Below are 20031 nucleotides of genomic sequence, written 5' to 3'. Positions count from 1 at the left end.
TCCCACATTCTCCTTTTTTTCTTGTAGATGGCCAAGGTGACTGGTTTTGTTTCTTCTTCTTCTTTGAGGTTTATTGGCAGTTGGCAAACAACTGGTTTTGTTTCCGGTTCGCAACCTCTACTTCTTCTACTCTGTTTATTACAGCCATGCATAACGTAGCCTATACTGCCAACGTCTGACAAAACGATGCTTTGCATAGCCTAGTTTATTCGCTCCCAACCAGTTGATGGAAATGCGCCAAATTCGTATTTTCTTTTTTTGTGACATTTCAAAAATTCCCTTCAAATTCATTTGACAATTTCATGGAAACACGACTAATGAGCTTGGAGCTTAGAGCCACAGACAGGGTAGGGAAGTCAGAAAGTAATGAGAGATGGACTAACACACGGTTTTGTGTCTTTTCATGAGATTTGTAGACAATAAGAAAAATATGGAATAACATTAGCTTCACCCTTTATGCACTTTATAACTGGATAAAATTAACTGATTGATTGATTGACATGTCACTGCACTATACGGTGCCCTGTCTGCATTGGCTTAAAAAGACACTAGCAACAACCAGCATGATCATGTAACAGATGATGATGATGATGTATGGTTTCACAGATGTCCAGCAATACATAAAATAATGTCCTATAAGCTAAAACACATGGGAATATGTGTAAGCTGTCATACTCTTTTATGAATCTCATCAAAACAAAAACCTCCTCATTAACAAGTTAACAAGCCTACTCATTACATTCAGACAACTACAACTGAAAATATTATCTCATCAAAAACATAAGCGTTTATCCACTCCATAAAAGACAGTTTAACCTCACTGCTTATTTAAATCCAATAAACTCATGCTCACACACACATACACACGAACCACTGTAGCTAGTCAATACACATATTATCAACCCAATAACTCTGCTCTGCTGGAAGGCTTACAGTGTCCCTCCGTCCACATGAATACCAAACACGTGATGTGATTTCCATTTTAGCAGTCGCAGCAGATAATGCAGTGCGGATCTATACTCTGACACAGGAAAATCTTTCAAAGTTTTGGATGTGTGTTTGTGTGTGTGTTAATGGACCTACCTGAGACAGTGTGGCGGGCTACTGCAGAGGGCTCTGCTCTGTTTCTGAGTGCAACATCACACTGGCAGCTCTGCTGGCTGCTGCTGCCTCTGATTGGATGGCTGGTGGAAGGGGGGTGTACTGGAGTCAGCCAATACTTGAGCTTTCTCTGATGAACACACATTCAGGCAGAGAGGAGCTCATCTTGTGCTCATACACACATTCTATCCCACAGCGGGATTGATTTGAACTGCCTGCTTAATTTTCTCTGCTTGTAGGGAGTGACTTTAAAAGCCTCATTGGTATTTTTTTTGAAGTTACCCCTACATTTACATATTTAATTGAAGAGTTATAGTTGAAAAATAATTTTTCCTGCTGCTTAAAACAGAAAACATTCACATACATTTAGTTTCTGTCTCATGAAAGAACCTGTATGAAAACACCTGTTAATTAATTGGACAATGATTTTATGTATCAATCATGTGTTTTGAATTTGATGGTGGGCAAAGCCATGCTTTACAGTTTTTTACAATTGGTGCCATATTTCTCTATACTGCTCCATACTTTTTCAAAACTGTTCAGACAGTTCTCATTGCTGACATGCAACTCAGCACAACAGTTAATCTAACATCCAAAATGCACTAATGCAACCAAAACACATCTCAGGATCAAGTACATTTATTTCCCAACAGTAACACTTTGTCACTCATTACATAATGACCTAAAAAAATTATAACAACATATAACATTAACATATGTATCACTTACTAGTGCACCTACTTCTCAAGAATTTTTTTAGACTTATTTCTAAATTACCATTTTTGCCAAAGATTTTAGAGAAGGTTATTTCCTGTTGAGGATTCTATTCCATTGGATCGCCTTGAAAATTGGGTTGGCATCAGGGATACTGCTCTAGACTGGTTTAAATCTTATATATCAAACAGATCTTTCTCAGTATGCCTCCTCTTCTGTGGCCCGTCTGACCTGTGGTGTTCCCCAAGGTTCCATCCTTGGCCCCTTGTTATTCTGCATATACATGCTGCCACTGGGACATATCATACATAAACACAAAATCAAAAATCTGGTCTTTTCTCTCCCGGTCTGATCTCGAAGTTGATTCATGTTTCATATAATCTTTGTTAGCCTAAATGGTAAATGGACTGTATTTATATAGCGCTTTTCTAGTCTTTTCCAGAAAGCCAAAAAACTATCTCATGCCTTTAGCTGGTACAAAACACAGCTGCTCGGCTAACAAATACCAGAAGACAAGATCATATCAGCCCTGTTTTAGCCTCCCTTCACTGGTTAACAGTCAGTTTTAGAGTTGATTTTAAGATTTCACTAATCACCTTTAAAGCACTTCATGGTTTAGCTTCCAGTTATATTGCTGACTTGCTGCTCCCCTATGAGCCAGAGTGCAGTTTCCCTTTTCCTTACGCATCAGTCACGGGGCGCAGAGACGGAGAAATATCTAGAGATGGAGCGACGGAGCAAAATAGACTCAGAGGCTTAACTCTTAAAGAAAGAAACTATTAGCAAACTTAAATTGCTGATACCAGATTAAAGAAGTTGCTACATCCAGTTGCAGCACTGAGGGCCGTAACAAACTTTGAACTCAGCTAACAGCTGAGATGCAGACGCTCACACCACATGCATTTTGTGTAAAGCAATGAAAAGTGATCCACAGTTTAGTCCACATTGACTGGTGTTGTGCAGACTGTCTGAACGTTTTGAAAAAGTGAACTCGGTTTAGAGAAATGTGTGTTACCAATTGTAAAAAACTGTAAATGTTTAAATGCACTTAAACCTTTTTTGTCCACTTGGAACAGCAGAAACAAGTTTTAAACATAACATTGACATATCATCACCTTGGTGGTGTTTGTGTCCACTTCGTGAATGTAAGTCCAATATTCACTCTCTTTTAGCTCTGTTTTTGGTCTCTACCAACTTCTGAGGGAAAAATCTGGCTCTTTAGCTGCTAAATGCTCCACTATGTTCACCAGCTAGTAGCTAACTGTGTTTGTCTGCTGAACAGGTGCTGAGCAGTAGTGTACAGTGGCATTTTACTTTTTTTTGCCTGCTGCAGCCAAAAACAACGCTAGGAGTGCAGTTAAAGTGAACCTAAACAGTAAGGTTATGAACCAATGGACTAAACGATGAGCTGAATCTGACTATAAAGCTCCGTAAAGCTGAGGGGAGCTGCGTATTCAGGTGCTAATTCTCTGTAGGTTCAGACCCCTTTCACATAGTTTTCACATTGCTATTTGAAACATTGTTTTTATAAAAATATCGATTATAGCCACTTTAAAAATACTTTTTCTTAGATTTGAAATCATTTTCTACAGACTTTATCAGTAAAATGTACAAAAAAATATCCTAAGTACTGGTTCTGCAGTAAAATGTCTCCTGTCACTGATATATCATTCTATATAGTAATAATAATAATAATAATAATAATAATAGTGCCTTACAATAAAAACAATAATAAAAGGCAATAAGATCCAAAACATATGATATAAAACAAGATCAAATAATTTAAATAGACAAACACCATCAGTTAAGAAAAAGCCATAAGATAAAAGTGAGTTTTAAGAAGACATTTAAAAGAGGACACAAATTTTACCTGCCTGAGATCCCCAGGCAGGGAGTTCCACAGTTGAGGGGCCCAGATAGCAAAGGCACAGTCATCTTTAATGACAACTATGTATAATATAGTAATATATGGCATTATTAGATTGTTAATACTGATGCATCAATGTGTAAACAACATTTTACTTTTGTAGCTGCTTGAGATGGAGCTAGTTTTACCTACTTTATACTGTATACAGTTAGGTAGTTTACTCCCAATCTAGGGTTAGGGCCCGTCCAAAGGGTCACAAGTTAAATCTTAGGGACTGTGAGATGATTAATGGGAGAGAAAAGAGGAAAAACAAAGTTCTAATACACAGTTTTGTTTTGTTTTTTCTCCAATTTTACCTTTTTGAGTATCAAACAGTTATTTAAATGGAACCATGTGAGAAGTTTAGAGGGGAAATGTTTCTTTGGTGGAACTGCTGACAACTCAAAGACATCTGAAACCTGACAATAGGCTTCAACTAGACACGGCTTTGTCATAATGGGTCACATCACTACTGATCTTTAAAAGTGTGTTGTGTTTTATAAGGTTATCATATGTTTTTAATGTAAAATCTTAATCTCAAGTAAATGGTAGCTGAAGCTGTCAAATAGATGTAGTGGAGTAAAAAGTACCATAAAACTGTACTTGACTACAGTGTTTCAGTAAATCTACATAGTTCCTTTCCACCCCTGCAGGATGAGTGCATCAGGCCACTATTGCAGCAGTATTTGACACTGGAATAGGGTGTGAGGAGTGCAGCTGCACTGTGCCTGGGGCCCGGGTGGGTTCACTGTGTACAAAAAAAATACGATGATGGCAAAAATGAGATGGGATTATGGGCTGTGCTTTTAGCAATATAATAACATAGTACAAATAAATTAATGTTGTGTCTAACTTAATTGCTTAAATCACTAATTGAATGCACTTCCAGGCAAGCAATCTAAGTGTTCCAAGTCGAACATGCACCAGTTGGTCATGACATGTGACGCATGACCAACAGGTGTATGCTGGATCTTGCTAAAATGCTCATGGTGGTCCTTCTACCTTTAATTACAAACCTCTACCTTCAGTGAGGTGAACGCGACCTTTCTGCTATTTTTGACAATCCCTGTCATAGTTTCCACTGGTTATTCTTAAAATGATTACCAGCTATTTGTGGAGCTCTGTAGAACAACAGAGGCTGAGTGGACTGGTCATATTATGAATGAATGAGCAAAAACAAAAACCTGAACCTAGGGCAGATTCTCGCAGAATAGTGTACAAATAGGTAAGTATTACAACACACTGTACTGATCTGGCTCATACACGTCACACATACACACATGCAAACCAACACTCTTTCTAACAGCTAAGATTAATCAGTACATTTCCTTGATATGTAACCCAACTTTTATTTTTGTAGGACATGAAATGAGCAAGTTATTAACTCAGGGAGATAACCTCTTGTTAACAGACAGAAGTCTCTGCAACCATCGCCATTATGAGTCTGTATAATATTGTAGCTATTATACTGTATTAAGCAAACTGTATTGTTTAACCTTATGCCACTTATTAGTAGTATTAAAAATGTTAGTGTTAAAGTTAATGAAAAGTCTCAGATAACTGGCTGAATGATCTGCTAGAAATAGTTTGTTGAGTCATTTCTTATAACCACTATGCTTTTTTTATGTCTCAAATCATGTATGGCCATAGTGATGTTTGAGTATGTGATATTTTGCACGTAAAACTTAAATTAAATTCAGTCAGGAAACATGAAGTGCTAAAAGTTTCAAAGCTGTCCTCCACACCCGAAACTCCTCCTCCTTTGGCAAGCAGACAAAACTAGTTTCACGACATATCAGCGCCAGGCTGGCCCTCATGTCTGAGCTCAACGGTTGTTACCTTAGTTTCTTTAATACGTATTTCGTAGTTTTCTTTTCCTCGCCTAAAGCCCGTTCACAATTGAACTTTTTTCCAAGCAAGTTTTTTTAATGCCTCAGTATTAAACTGAAGAGTTAGTTCTTTTGACTTTTATATTTTTGTAACATTACCACTAAGCCTCATGATTGTTACAACACGTTATTTCTTTTTTTTTTGTTACTCAAGCCTAGCTGAAGAAGTTAGTGTAGCCAGAGATATTTTATTCGACAAGCCACAACATCACAGACTCTACAGAAGCCTCCCCAAGCCGCTGGAAGCCAGCCAACTTTAAAAGCAATCCTGGACAACGTCTGTGTTCTAACACAACAAAGGTTAGAACCAAAAAAACTTGCAATCCTGCATCTCCGAGAGAACTGTGCCAGCAGCGACTTGGCCCGGACCTTTGCCGTTGGCTCTGAAACAAGACCACCAGACCGGCCAGGTGACCTCATCAGCTTGGTGACCAACTGCTTTCACGGAGTCACCTGGGAGCGGCCTGCTGGGCTCCTAAATCACGGAATTAATTAATTAATTTGTTTTCCCAGTTTACCAGGTGGTGCCTCTTAACTAGAGTATTAAAGTGTAATTATTTGATTAAAGTAGTTGATTCTTACTCACGGATTGCAACTCACTCTCAAGAAGAAAATATCAGCAACTACAAAATACAGAAAAAACAGCTGGTACCTCCCTTCTGTTTAGAGCTACTGTAAAAAGTAACCCAGCAGATTTCCAAGCAGCTCCAACCTGGTCAGTTCACCCAACAAACAAAAACATTTTCTCTAGCTTACCTCTAGTGTTATCTATACATAAGTTTGATTTTCTTTTTGCAGGTTTTAAACTATCTGTCATCAAGGGTGTAGCACAAAATTCTGGGCCCTATACTTAAACAGCTACTTAAGCAGTCTCTGTGGGCCACCTTCCTCTCTTGATCCATGTCTGTTACGCATCTTTTGAAGTTTTTTTTTTTTGTTTACAAATAATTGAGCCAACAACTGTACACATCAATCTGTAGTGGTAATTAGCGTAGCCACTAATGAACTGTTCATACCTGTGTGATACTTTACAATGGTTAAATGAGGTTTTCTTGGAGTTTAATGCTTAAGAGAACATTATTTTCTTTATTTATCATTCCCAAGGTATAAGACAAAGCTAAAAAATACCATCTTAGTTTTCTAACCCCTACATGGATAAAATGCTTACTATACTGCATAATAAAAGACAACTGAAGAAGACTTCTCTAGAGATGTTATATTTGCAGAAACAAGAAGATAAAAATAATCAGCTTTCCAATAAGTTCTAGCCTATACATTTCAGTATGTACAATCCAAGCATGCCATGCTAGCTTACTGGGAAAGGGGCTAAATATTGCTCCAAAGCTGAATTGTCTTTACTGCGACACCTTAATGTCAAATGATTGCTTGCAATAACTTTTAGTAGCCACTTCATGAGCTCACCTTGTCGCACGTCCTCGGTAACAAATGAAAGACCTGCTGCTGCTCCACTCTCAGTGGCTGTTTCTGAAACTGAGGGCCATGTGTTTCATGATGTTAAGCTTTGCTAGGTAATGTTGATAGATATGATGTCATATGACATTGTAGCTATGATGCTGATTAATTTATGATACTTATTAATTTATGTCATACAATGCAAATATGCTCCAAGCTAGAATCCTGGCTTACTGCCTTCAATCTAAACAACTGCTGATATTAGCTTTATTGAACTGTGTTGTGCTCACCTAAATTAATTAGACAAAAATTAGACCAAAGCTGTTTTCTCTCAATTTGCTTTCTTTCTCTTTCCTTTCTTTCTTTTCTTCTCTTTTTTCCCCCCTCTCAACTGATTTATTTAGCCAATTTAACTTTAGTTATGACATTAATTACATAGAAATTAAAAATTGCAAACAAAAACAAACTTTTCTTTACAGGGCCCTCCCCCCATTGGGGCCCGGGTAGTCAGTCCCACTTTTCCCCCCACTAGAAGCCCTTGTCTATCTCTGAGATTTTTCTTTGGAATTTCATTTGTGGTGCTCACATCCCATCTCCTACCAGAAGTCAATGCTAGTTTCTTTCAAACAAGACCATGAAGTAGTTAAGGTTAGGGAAAGAATTTTGTAACAGTAAAATTGCATTATCAAGGCAATGACAAAAATTTAATTATAAAAAATCTATTTTGTTGTTCAGTCTGGAGGACCAATATCCACCCCAATACAATGGAGATTAAATAAATGTCACTTGTACTGTTCACAGTGTTAAAAAATCACATTTAAAAATGTCAACATCAGCACCCCTTTCCAGAAACAATGTAGTTGTTACCTTGGATAATCCACAGACCTCACATCAAAACTACGTTAGAGGTTGAGGTTACACTTTCCCCTGGATTTGCCTCTCTCCTTTTAAGGCTGTTCAGGAAAACTCTGCTAACTACATCTGCAATGTGTTACTGGCTCTAATCAATCCATGATATGAGTCATTTTATCAACCAAAAAAAAGATTTCTCAGTTAACAAGGCATGTGCGTTCCTGTTAGAGGAGGACGCAATATATAATATATATATAATAGGACGAAAATATATTCACACAGTGGTTCCAGCAAATGGAAAGACATATACACCGTGAATATTGAATTTCAATGACAATAATAACAATGGATAGCCCTGGGTTTCTCACTTTTCAGGTTTTTGTTTGCATAAGAAGTTGCTGTTATATAACTGTATCCTTTAAGCATGATGTCTAAGGTACCACCTCATTTTTTTTCCACCCTCCTCCATGTTTTTCATAATGCCACTGAAGAGAAAGCAACCAAGGACAAGTGTTTTACATGAGGAACAGAACAACAACATTCGTGCACTCAGCTGTCTGTCCTTGTGTCCATGCACACGGGATTCAGAGCAAACCTGCTGTCCTAGCTTTATACAGACAAGAAACATGTACACCTCTTCATATGCATTTTTCATTTTTAGTTTGAGCTTTAGGTTGCTGCCCTCAAAGTGTTATAATTAATATATATATATCTAATTTAACTTAACATAATTAAAATAATTCGCAGACTTATGTGTCATTGCTCGTTCTTGTAATTGAACTGGCTTTGGTGGTGAATACAGGCAGCTAATATCAAATGGAAATGACAGCAGTTAGTTGTATTAGCATGAAGGACTCATGAAGGACAAGTCTTTGTACTGTATGTTGATAAAAGAAGTTGAAGTTAATAGGTACCACTGCCAAAAACAACAATGTCACCATTAGTTGAAGAGGAAATCTTTTTAATCGCAGAGGAAGTAACAGCACACAGGTCAGTTAGTTTACACAGTTACAGTAGAAATTAAAAACAAAACCATGTCTTGTTCACTGCGACATCATTTACACCTTCATTTGAAAAAAAGACACCACTTTAACAAAACCATGCTAGATAAATGTTTCTAACAAAGTTGTAACAAATTTATTAATGGTAAATAAATTAGTTATTAATGCTTTTTACACTATGACAAAGTATGTGGACACCTGAACATCCTCTCATATGTGATAGTTGAACATGTGATTCTGACACTATGGGCATAGTGTGCTGCTATAGAATCCTATATCTCTCTTTACACCAGATTTTGGAACCTGGCTACAGGGATTTGCTCCCATTCAGCCAGAAGAGCATTAGTGAGGTCCAACACTGACTTTGGGTGATAACACTAATAGCACTAATAAAGATGACGTTTGGTTTCCCAGATTGTGAAAAATTTCTTTGGCTGAGTTATATCATCCTGCAGCATAACTATCTCTGGCAAAGGGCTGCAGCAGCACCAAACTCCATTTATTAACAATCTATTAATGGACTTCATGGTAAATCTAGCATTTATATAATGCTTTTCTAATCTACAGATCACTCAAAGCGCTTCACAACACATGCCAACATTCACCCATTCACACACACATTTATACACAGGTGGCAGAGGCCATCACCCGCTCATCAGGAGTGGGTAGGGGTTCAATAGCCTCTTCTCATTTTTCTATTTTGTGCCACCTCGTCTCCACTCTCTCCGTCCTCCTGCCTGTGACCTGGAAATCGATCTCAGCGCGCCATCTCGAAGGACATCGCAATTCCTAAAATGCAACTCGAGGAGTGAGGAGAGAGGAGGATCGCCGGAGGAGCTATGAGCGAGAATGCACCTGTGTATCCTTTGCGGAAGTCTTTTTGGCACGTATCGTACACAAGAGGCATGACATACAGCTGGAATATACAAAGCTTGGTGGGCGCTAATGTCACATTATATTCACTTCTCAGCCCTAATTTGCTCTATTTCATGTTGTCATATAGTAGTCTATTGCCCATTATGTAGTCTGCAATGTCTGCAAAAGTATCGTCCTGTGACGACAGTTGCAATTGGGGCTGTGGGCTACATTTTAGATAAATTTGACTTTGTCAGTGTGTTTGTGTGTAGGCCTATATAATATGTTGTAGCCTATATAATTTAATCATATATATAATATACTGTATGTCACTTTATTTGTATAGTACTTTTCATACAAACATTTGAAGTGCTTCACACAATAAAATATATAAAGGCTATATACTGTATGTGTGTGTGTTAAATAAAAGACAAAGTATGACATTTGTAAATTCTTGTCACATTATGCCATGTTGTGGCAGGGATAATAAAATACAGCAGTAGGCTATAACAAAACAATGGACAGATGATGCAGCTGTGCCACATGTTGTATTTAACTGACATAATTGACGGCATATCCTCCTCTTGGAGGAGAGGAGGCAAGGAAAGGAATCAAGGAGGTACAAACTGAGAAATGAGAATGGCCTAGTGTCTTATTCAAGGACACTTCAAAACTCTCTCTGGAGGTCAGCATTTTCACTTTCAGACTTGATGATTAGTCAGAAAGTGAGTCAGGCATTAATAATCATGAATTTAACTTAATAAGGTTTGCAGTTAAATGGTCAGGGGCTACTCTCTTTATAATAAGCCATCAGGTCTGCCATTATGTACATTAGTAGGGCATTAATAAATGCTTCCTCCACCACAATTATCCATTAATGTAACTGGTCTAGCTGTCCTTTTATGGGGTCTTCCTGATGAATTAAAGAGACAAAGCAATTTATACTGTTGGAGGTTTGGGTATGGCTGCAAAAAAGGGATTCCATCTCTGGCAACCTAGAAGTTGTTCAAATGGCTTAATAGTAGTCTATAAAGCATTAATAAAGACTTTATTCACCATTAATACATCTAATTTGTACAACCTATAAACCAATTGCAATAACTGCAGTGGTCATTCTTTGACTGTTTCTGTGCCCATGTTAATGTGACTATGCAATGAAACTAATTTGCCAGGAGGTGGCAATAAATCTTTGTAAATCACCCAGGCACAAGGACGGATTGACACAACGGCAAAGCACAGACATGTCAAGATAAGGCTTTTTGCAACAAATGACACGAGGGGAAAAGTTGTTGCTATATATATGTTATATAGATATGTTCAAACCTATGAACCATAGAAAAACATGGTGAAGGACTACAAAGAAAGAAAGGCAGAAAGTAAGAATCACCAAATAAATCACCTAAATTCTATTCATACATTCCTTCTTCAACAACCCAGTTTGTCAGCAACCAGTGAAGTTTCGTCTTATCTTCCTGTTGAACAGAGCTTCATCTTCTCCATATTGATGCTGCCTGTGTTTTCAGACTCATCCACCCCCTGTTCCTGCAGGTAGGGACTGTGCTTTCCAGGCTTGTGGATGAACGTTGGCTTGTGGAGCCCTAAATCATCCCACTTTGTGTAGGCATGTTCAATAATGTCTCTGCAGCCTGTAACCTTGGCTATACCCACTTTGGGTTGGAAGACTTTGCTCTTGTATCCCTCTGGGTGGTATGAGAGACACTCCTCCCCTTTACTTTCATTTTTAACATATTGGGCCTCGTCTTCATCATCATCGCTGTTGCCTATGATCACCAGCTCAGCCTGAATGTCTTCTTCTGCCTCGTCCTCAGCGTTCTCATAGCCCATGAAGATCATGGTGACGGATTCTGATTCTAGCTCCTCTGGCAGGGTGCTGGCGAGGTTCAGAGGGGCAATACTCTCTGCACAGAAGGGCGAGTATCTGTTGAAATCACCTGAGCTCTCTATCAAGGCATCAGAATCAACTTCAAACTTGTGGCTAGCTAGTGAAGGACTGCTGCTATCTACAGCACTGTAGACCAGCTGTATGGGTGCTGGCATTCCTTCAGACCTGGCTTTAACTGAGACAAGCGCTGCTGGGTTTGGACTGTTCACATCTGTCTTGCTGTTGGTGAGTTCTCGTGGAGTTTTGGCACCAAAGAGCCTGTCACTCTTGGATTGTCTTGGAATGTGGATATAGGGCAGCTTGGTTTCTTCTTCAGGTCTTTGGACTCTTGACAGGGAGTCTTGTTGGATGAGGCTTGGGGTTTTCTGTCTCTCCAGGTCTTGGCTTCGTTGATTTTCTTCTCTGAGGATTTGAGCTCCATCTCTGGATGTGAACGCTCTCTGGAAGGGGCTGGGACTGGGTGTTGGGGTTTGCCTTGGTGTTTTATTTGGTGTCCTGGGCGTTGAAGGCCTGCTGCTCCCTGTGTAGGGTACAGAGTAGACTGGATGATGGTACTGCACCTCAGTGGGCACATTCTTATCTGTGGCCTGATGCAGCAGCTCTTCAACCTCTGTGGGTGTCATTTCTGCAACTACTCCATTGTGCATTGTGCCTCTATCTGGGTGCAGTGCATATACAGACTTGCGCCCATCATCGTACACCTTTAATCCCCTCTCCAGTATGGTTTCTGGGGTGATGGCTGCTTTAGAGACCACCTGACTTTTGCCTGTTCTCATATCATGCTCCACACTAATCTTCATCACAAACGTAGCTGGAATAAAGAAAAGGCTTAGATGAAGGTCTTTGGAAAAAGACTAGAAAATAAATGAGGTTCAATGACTTTTCTTGTCAATGAACATTTATTGATGATGATACTCTTTTAAAAAAAGGTAAAAACAAGGCATGCATGGAAAACTTGCATAAACCTGTTTTACTTAAAATACTTTGCTTATATACTGCATTTATTTGAGATCAGTGAAAGGTAATGGCATGTAAATCACAAAGTCATTTATATATTACATAATATCCTGCATCATATTAGAAGAACTGATCAATTTATTGATTAGTCAATCTTTGTGGTATGTGATAGTGAACTGAATATATTCGGGTTTCAGACTGTTCAGACAAAAACAGCTATTTGAAAATGTCACCTTGGGCTTCAGGAAATTGTGACAGGTATTTAAACTATTTCTAACATTTTATAGACAAAAAGATGGACTGATTATTTGAGAAAATAATTGGTGGACTAATTGATAATAAAAATAATTGTTACTTGTAGCCCTACGTCAAATAAGCATGTGTCTTGACCAACATGAAAACTCTCCAGGTGAAAATGGGTTATTTGTGCATCTTCCAGCATTGTGCAGCTGAGGTGAGGTCAGGTGCTTCTCAGATTAAGGACAGCAAACATCAGAGGGAAAAAGGACTGGAGCACACAGACTGATTTGCAGCCTTTGATACTGCAAACAGAGTAATATATTGACACTAGTCTGTCTTCATCAGATTCAAAATGGACAGATATAGTCAACCCTAGAATAGGTGTACATTTGTCATTGGATAGTAGGCTGAAGTAGTAACAGAATTTCAAATCTATAGGATAATGGATCCTCTTTACACATCCACGTACAGGTGGAAAAAACATAAAACAAACAATAAACAAAAATCCTTCATAAACTGCAGCAGCACATGTTGTGTATATGCTGAAATGTCTGTGATTTGGTCTATGTGGGACAAACAAAAAGGCCTTATAAGATTTGCATATCTGAACACAAAACTGCAATACACACACAAAACATGGTTTATGCTATTGCATGACATCATGCAAAAGCTATGCCGCTTCTCTAAGACTACGTCCACATTAAGCCGGTTAACTTTGCAAGCGCATCTTTTTCTCTCTGTTTCAGGCCTCCATCCAGACAAAAATGGCATTTTTCTCCCCCCAAAACACAGCTTTTCCAAAACGGCCTCTAGAGTGTGTAAATCTTAAAAATGCCGTTGATTGGTGTTTCAATGTGTTCAGGGTAAACAGAGCTTTTCCAAAATTATATCATAAGCTGCCCAGTGAGGGTTGGGGGCTGTGCGCCAGTAAAGACAATCTTTAGTCACCTCTAACTTTCTCTGTGATTGTTTATTTTAAATGCCAACATAACGGAATATACAACAGAGCTGTTGTCATTAACATGGATTTATGCTGATTTTGACAGTCAAATAATTATTTTATCACCACAGTGCAGCAGCTTGGGACTGACTGCTGGTTAACATGTAGTGTTTATGGGCCATGATCAAATTACTATTTCATTCTCATTTAGTTATAACAGAAACTATGAAACTAGAAAATATGTAATATTAACTGATTCACATATAGGGTATACATATACAATTACAACATACATACATACATAAACATACACATATGACAGTTGTGACGGTGACCACAGAGAGCACGAGAACAGTGAACATAGATATAACAGGCTGTCACTCAGCAGAGTAACTGGTTGTTGTTAGCCTAGTCTCCGGCGGGAGCTATGTGGCAGCAAAGTTAAGAAAACGTCAAGTCAATACTTCTTTCTGTGATCATGCATTTAAAACATCGATATAGCCAATCATACAGCACAGCTGTTGCCATTAACCTGTAATCATGTTGATTTTGTCAGACTATGTAGCAACCATGAAATTAGGATTTTTTCACTGTGGACAGAGGTCTCTACAAAAATGACATGAAAACGTTAATGTGGACACAAATACTTTCACGCAAAAATGGGATTTTAAAATGTAGACAGTTCAATGTAGACGTAGTCTAGAGTTCTGGGAAATAGAAAATAATCCCACCCTCCCCCTAGAGGTAGTGACATAGTCAAGTTGCTGCTTCACAGAGAGGCATACTGGATTCATAGTCTTAACATAGTTAAATGCTTTGGCCTTAATGAAGAACTGAATTTTGTTTCCTCTAATTGATGATGCATATTTCTATACTCATTTTAATGTAACTTTAAGGTATATCTGTATTCTTTGATTATGTCGTGATTATTGTGAATGAGGAGTGGCACTTGGACATTGGCTCTGTCAACTCCCACCCTTGGATCCATTATCCAATAGATTTGAAATCTGTTCAACCTACTCTCTTATGACAAATTTACACATATTCTGGGTTGACTATATGTGTATCTGCCTCATGCCCATTTTGACTCTGATGAATACACAGTGGTAACAAAACGTAAATTTGTTTGCATTATTGAAGGCTACAAATCAGTGCTCTAGCCTTTTTCGCTTTCATGAAACTTTGCTTTCTTTGATGTATGACTACAGCCAAATTAAAAAAATGGTAGGCATGGGAATGTTCTGTTCTCGGTACAGTGAAATCTAATTGCTTCATAATTTGCATCCTGGTGAAAAGTAAAATTACAGCTTTTAAAATAGCATAATGGAGGCATGGAGGAGGCATTTTTATTAAACAGCCAGTCTTAAGGAGACAGCTATGCCTCAAGAGCACAAAATGGATGTCTGCATAACCATGGAGCTGAGAGACTGAGTTGTGAAATTGCCGGTGAGCATCTAAAATCTGTCCACAATTTGAATTATACTTCTTTTCTATCCCATTGTGTACCACTTGTCTCTTATCATATTTTCAACAGATTATCCTGACAGATGTATGATCAATCAGCAAAGAAGAAACTGTTCTTCAGCATATGCACTAGTTATATGATGTCTGTACCTTTCTTTGGTTCTTCACTACCAGACTCACGTATAGGAGGGTTTTTTGCTGGTGTCAGTGGGATGAAGGATGGGATATCTGCAAGTAGTGAGGGGACATGATGTGTCACATTTCAGGAGAAAAATATGACCAGTGAAATACAAGAGCAGCCATGTTTGGTAAAAATTTTAAAAATCACCATTTAAGGATCTCATTAAACCAAGGTGTCAAACCATTATTATGATGTGGATTATGACCCAGTTATGTATTTTTGATATCAATTTCATGTCTATATGTTCTGTACAGAGCTGGAATCAGGATGTGGTTAGCCTAGTTTAGCATAAACACTGGAAGCAGAGGGAAACAGCTTGCCTGGCTCTGTCCAAAGTTCAAAATTACACGTATGAATACCTCTAAGTCTCACTGAGCTACACATTGATTATTTTTTACACATGAACAGAGATGTAAAAATAATAATTTGTGCTGGGTGGATGGACAAACTATCTAGAGATATGAAACAGAGTTTTGTGGTCATCAGGACTTCATCAAGGGATGTGTTCTTTATAGTCTATCCAAGTCAGGCTCTTCATGGAGCCATTTTACTCAGTCTTGAGAGAAAGAATAGTCTCAGAAGAGATGAGAGCAAAAATCACAGGAGAAATGCAACATTGCCATTATAGCACAATTTGTTGTCTCCAGATTATTAAATTGTAATCACAAAATATTGGTATTTCAAGAAAACTAAATATTACTTAGCTTACTTATTATCTTTGTATAACAGTCTGGAAAATAGAATTGTGGGTTCCAATTGTGATAATGGCTGGCAGAAAATACATTGTTAACATAAAAAGGTTAGTATGTCAACAATCGATTAAACATTATGACTATTTAAATCACTAACATTAATGTTTAGTTAATAATATATGGTAAATAATTTTAGATCTATCAATATGTTAATACAGCCTGGTCTTACATATTATTTTAGTTTTCACACACACAAAAAAAATGCTACAGAAAAGTATATAGAAATGTTAAGCAACTAATTAACCAATCACAACATACCAAAATGCTACAAAAGTGTTTACCTGCCTGGAACTCTGCATTTAGCTCCTACATGTGAAGACAGAGTAGTTGAGGGTCAAAGTGGTGAGAGAAGCAGGAAATCAACATCACAGCAGCGCAACAGATTAATGGTGTTTAGCATCAGCAGTCCATGACTATGTCACATTAAAGTCACAGTTATTTCACAGTCTTTAAGTCTAAATACAGACAGCAACCAGAAAGCAAATCATGCATATTAATCCTTGTACGCCGCATGCCCATGTGAGCAATCCATTTACCTGCCAACTAATTCACTCAAAGCACACCCACACAGTCCTCAGTGAGTGCATCTCACAGCCACAGTCAGCATGGAGTGAGTAGAAAACAATGATATTTTAATTCAATGTAGTAATATTCATAGAAAGCGCTAGAATCTATTTACTAAGTTGAAAACCCAAATTCTACTTCTTATAACCCACACATCTGACAGAGTCAGAACTTTCTATAACCTCCAAGAACACTGTGAACTTAAAGCTACAATGTGCAGTGAGCTGAGCTCATACTATTAACCTCTTGAGTTGTAGCAAACTACTAGTATTCGAAATTTCCAGCATTTATCAGAGCTGAATCTATTTTTACAAAGTGTGATTTAAGTTTATTGTTTAAAAGAACAAATGCACATTTGGACACAAGTGGTGACTTAAATCAAGACATGACTAATAATAAATGCCCACTCAAACAAATTATTTAGAACATACAATACCACTACACACATAATAACATTAACAGATGTAGAATCATATTTTATACACTTTAATCTGAAACTTGGGTGCACTAATGATGCAGCATCAAACTGCAGTTGCCAGCAATGTTTTGGCATCTGTTAAACATTCAAACTCTATTACTTAAACTGACAGTCCTAGATCATATTTCACCGTCTCGGTACTAGAAGCAACATCGGCCCTACCAACACAGCCACTTGCATTTTTTAGTTGCAGAGCTGTTTTCTGAACGCCCAGTAACACCTACTGAAAGACAACCATTTACTCTCACATTCACAACTACAGGCCATTTAGAGTTGCCAGTTTACCTAACCTGCAAGTGTTAGGTCTATTAAGGATTAAATCACTGCAAGGTGAAAAGTTAAACCACTGGAGGTCAGCAAAAACAAGCTTTTCAGGAGGTGTTAAGTTACTCTACAATTGATGTGTTTGGTGATTGAATGTTGTCTACGGAACAAATCATTATATTTTACTGGTGAAGCTGCACATTAAAGTACCCCTCCACTCAAAAATTTGTTTTAAATTTGTTGTAAGTCTCCTAAAATGTCAGACCTTGACTTTACTGACTTGTATCTCTGCAAAGTTTGTCACTAGAGAGGTGTTTTTACATTCCTCTGCTGAAGGGGCAGATGTCTCTACACTTCCCTAAAATCTGAGATTCAAACCTAATCCGGGCAAGCTAGATTTGGTACGTTACAAATTTGAAAGCCAATCACAATGCCACTGGCAAATAAACCTGGTGTGCCAGTGAGAGCATGGATGTGGGTGAGAGACAAGTTCTTATTATACATATATGGTGAGAGAGCGGTGTGTGTCAAGATGGTTAGAGTTACAGGAAACATTAGAGAGATTCAGCCATACATGTTTTAGCCTCAGTCAGACCCAGATGAGGAATCTATTGTGCACCAAAATCGGGGACTAGCAGATGTATCAGAATAGTAAGTGTAGTTAGCATCTTTTATTTGTTTATGTTTTTTGTTAGCTTGTAACTGGCATTGGCTGACACAGAGTTAGTGGCTGTGAGGTCAACCTAACACCGCAGCAGTGGGCAGCTGCAGCGCTACATCACAATATCTATATACAGACCCAAGTCTTGACTTCATTTTATTCTCACATCAGTAATCAGCAAAGTATGTTTGTTAAAAGCTAAAGGATTAATAGATCTCATCATGTTTCATTGCCTCGAGGTGAAAAGTTGCATATTATAGCAGATTTATTCAGTAAGCAACACACAGCAATGTAAGAGTCAGTAAGCAAGCAGAGTTTTAAAAGTCAGCCAGTTTATTTGAGCCTACCTTGATAATGTCCTCAGCCGTCCTCTCCACCTCTTTTAACCGCTTCAGAACTACTTCTTCATTGGCAGAGATGTTAAGCTCCTGTGTTTCCAAGGCCTCAATCTCCTTCTCTATGCTGTACAAGAGAGTAATGAACTGTGTTGATTACTGGAACAAGCACTTAGCTGAACAGCATTTTTTGTAGTTCTTAACTAACAGCAGCAGCTAGGGAGTACTTGAATGGCTTTTAATGAAGCAAGCACAACACACTTGCTTCCGTGCCTCTTTTCCAAACATGGTATTCTGCTGTGTTTGCTTATAATGTATTTCCAATTTCCAGTTTTCCAATTTAAAACATACCTTGTACTTACTTGTATGAATATAAAATGTTCTGCTGTGAAGTGAAGATTTGCACATCATGTTAAGTAATGTGTAACCATGTTGGCAACAAATGGGCTTTCAATGACGATAATAGACCTCTTAAAATTCTTAAACCTCTAGAGATCTGCAGTTCGTGTTTATAAACAGCAGTGATCTTTCCACTATAGGTAGTATTCTATTGTCAATCACAGAGGGGTCAGGGTTCTTTCAGAGCCCATCCTGTGTGTTGATGTGTTGTTTGAGACAGGGATTTTGTCCACAGAATGCCTGTGTGACTTTAGTTAGCCAGCTTTGATCCAGCAGACAGAGCTCCCAGGATGCAGCACTAAAGGCTCGGCTAACAGGGTGAGTTTAGTTCAATCCTGCTCTAACATCAACGGATATTAGAAGTCCATTTGCTCTCCCTCTTAGAGCAGGTTAAGAGTTAAGAGTTTGACAAAAAAAGAGAAATATCTTAATTTAGTGTCCATTTACTAGATTTTTAAAAGATCCGGACAAAGTTAATTGGATGTTAAGTTCAGATTTTTAATTTTTTTTTATTTTGTGTCAAGGCAATGGTTAAGGTTTGGTTAGATTTAGACACAAATACAACTTGGATAGGTTTAGGGAAAGATCGTGGTTTGTGTTATGGTATATAGCATTGAAATTGATTGAATAGTCTTTCCACAAAATCCTTCATTATCGGACCATTATTTAATAACTTTTGAACTGCTATTACTGGACTACACGCTATTAGGTAAAAACTACTCTAGATGTCTATCTGAGAGTGCTATGGCTAAATTCAAGGAAGCGATCCCATCTGCATTTAATTCAGTGTTATGTTTCAACATAGCAGAGGTCTCCTATGCAAATCGCAGCCCCTCCCAAATTGACCATCTAGTTGATAGTGCTGCAGGCTCACTGCAAACAACACTCGATTCGCCCCTCTAAAAAAAGAAGACAATAAAACAAAGAAGGTTAGCTCCATGGTATAACCCCAAAACCCGCAAATTAAAGCAAACATCATGAAAGGAAATGGCGTTCCAAGAACCTGGAAGAATCTTGTTTAATCTGGCAAGATAGTCTTAAAACATACAGGAAAGCCCTCCATAATGCCAGAGCAGCGTACTACTCATCATTAATAGAGGAAAATAAAAACAACTCCAGGTTTCTTTTCAGTACTGTAGCCAAGCTGACAGAGTCATAGCTC

At 38.1% G+C, this 20031-nt stretch overlaps 1 protein-coding gene across 4 annotated transcripts in view; it reads right to left on the bottom strand.

Moving 5' to 3' along the window:
• palmdb (palmdelphin b) overlaps positions 1-20031 on the bottom strand; it is a 75412-nt gene that overhangs the window by 22274 nt on the left and 33107 nt on the right. Inside the window, exons 5-8 of one of the 4 annotated variants that reach the window (XM_044177086.1) lie at positions 18483-18597; positions 16450-16474; positions 15386-15463; positions 10245-12445 (exon numbers count right to left, since the gene is read on the bottom strand). In XM_044177086.1, coding sequence (XP_044033021.1) covers positions 11196-12445; positions 15386-15463; positions 16450-16474; positions 18483-18597 — 1468 coding nt within the window. In that variant the 3' untranslated portion in view covers positions 10245-11195. Of the gene's footprint in view, positions 1-1083; positions 1347-10244; positions 12446-15385; positions 15464-16449; positions 16475-18482; positions 18598-20031 lie in introns of those variants that run through there. The other 3 variants (XM_044177087.1, XM_044177084.1, XM_044177085.1) reach the window with 3 other exon arrangements.

This window comes from Siniperca chuatsi, linkage group LG19 (assembly GCF_020085105.1).
Source record: "Siniperca chuatsi isolate FFG_IHB_CAS linkage group LG19, ASM2008510v1, whole genome shotgun sequence".
NCBI classification, from domain to species: Eukaryota; Metazoa; Chordata; class Actinopteri; order Centrarchiformes; family Sinipercidae; genus Siniperca; species Siniperca chuatsi.
This window is presented reverse-complemented; position numbering and strand designations above follow the sequence as displayed.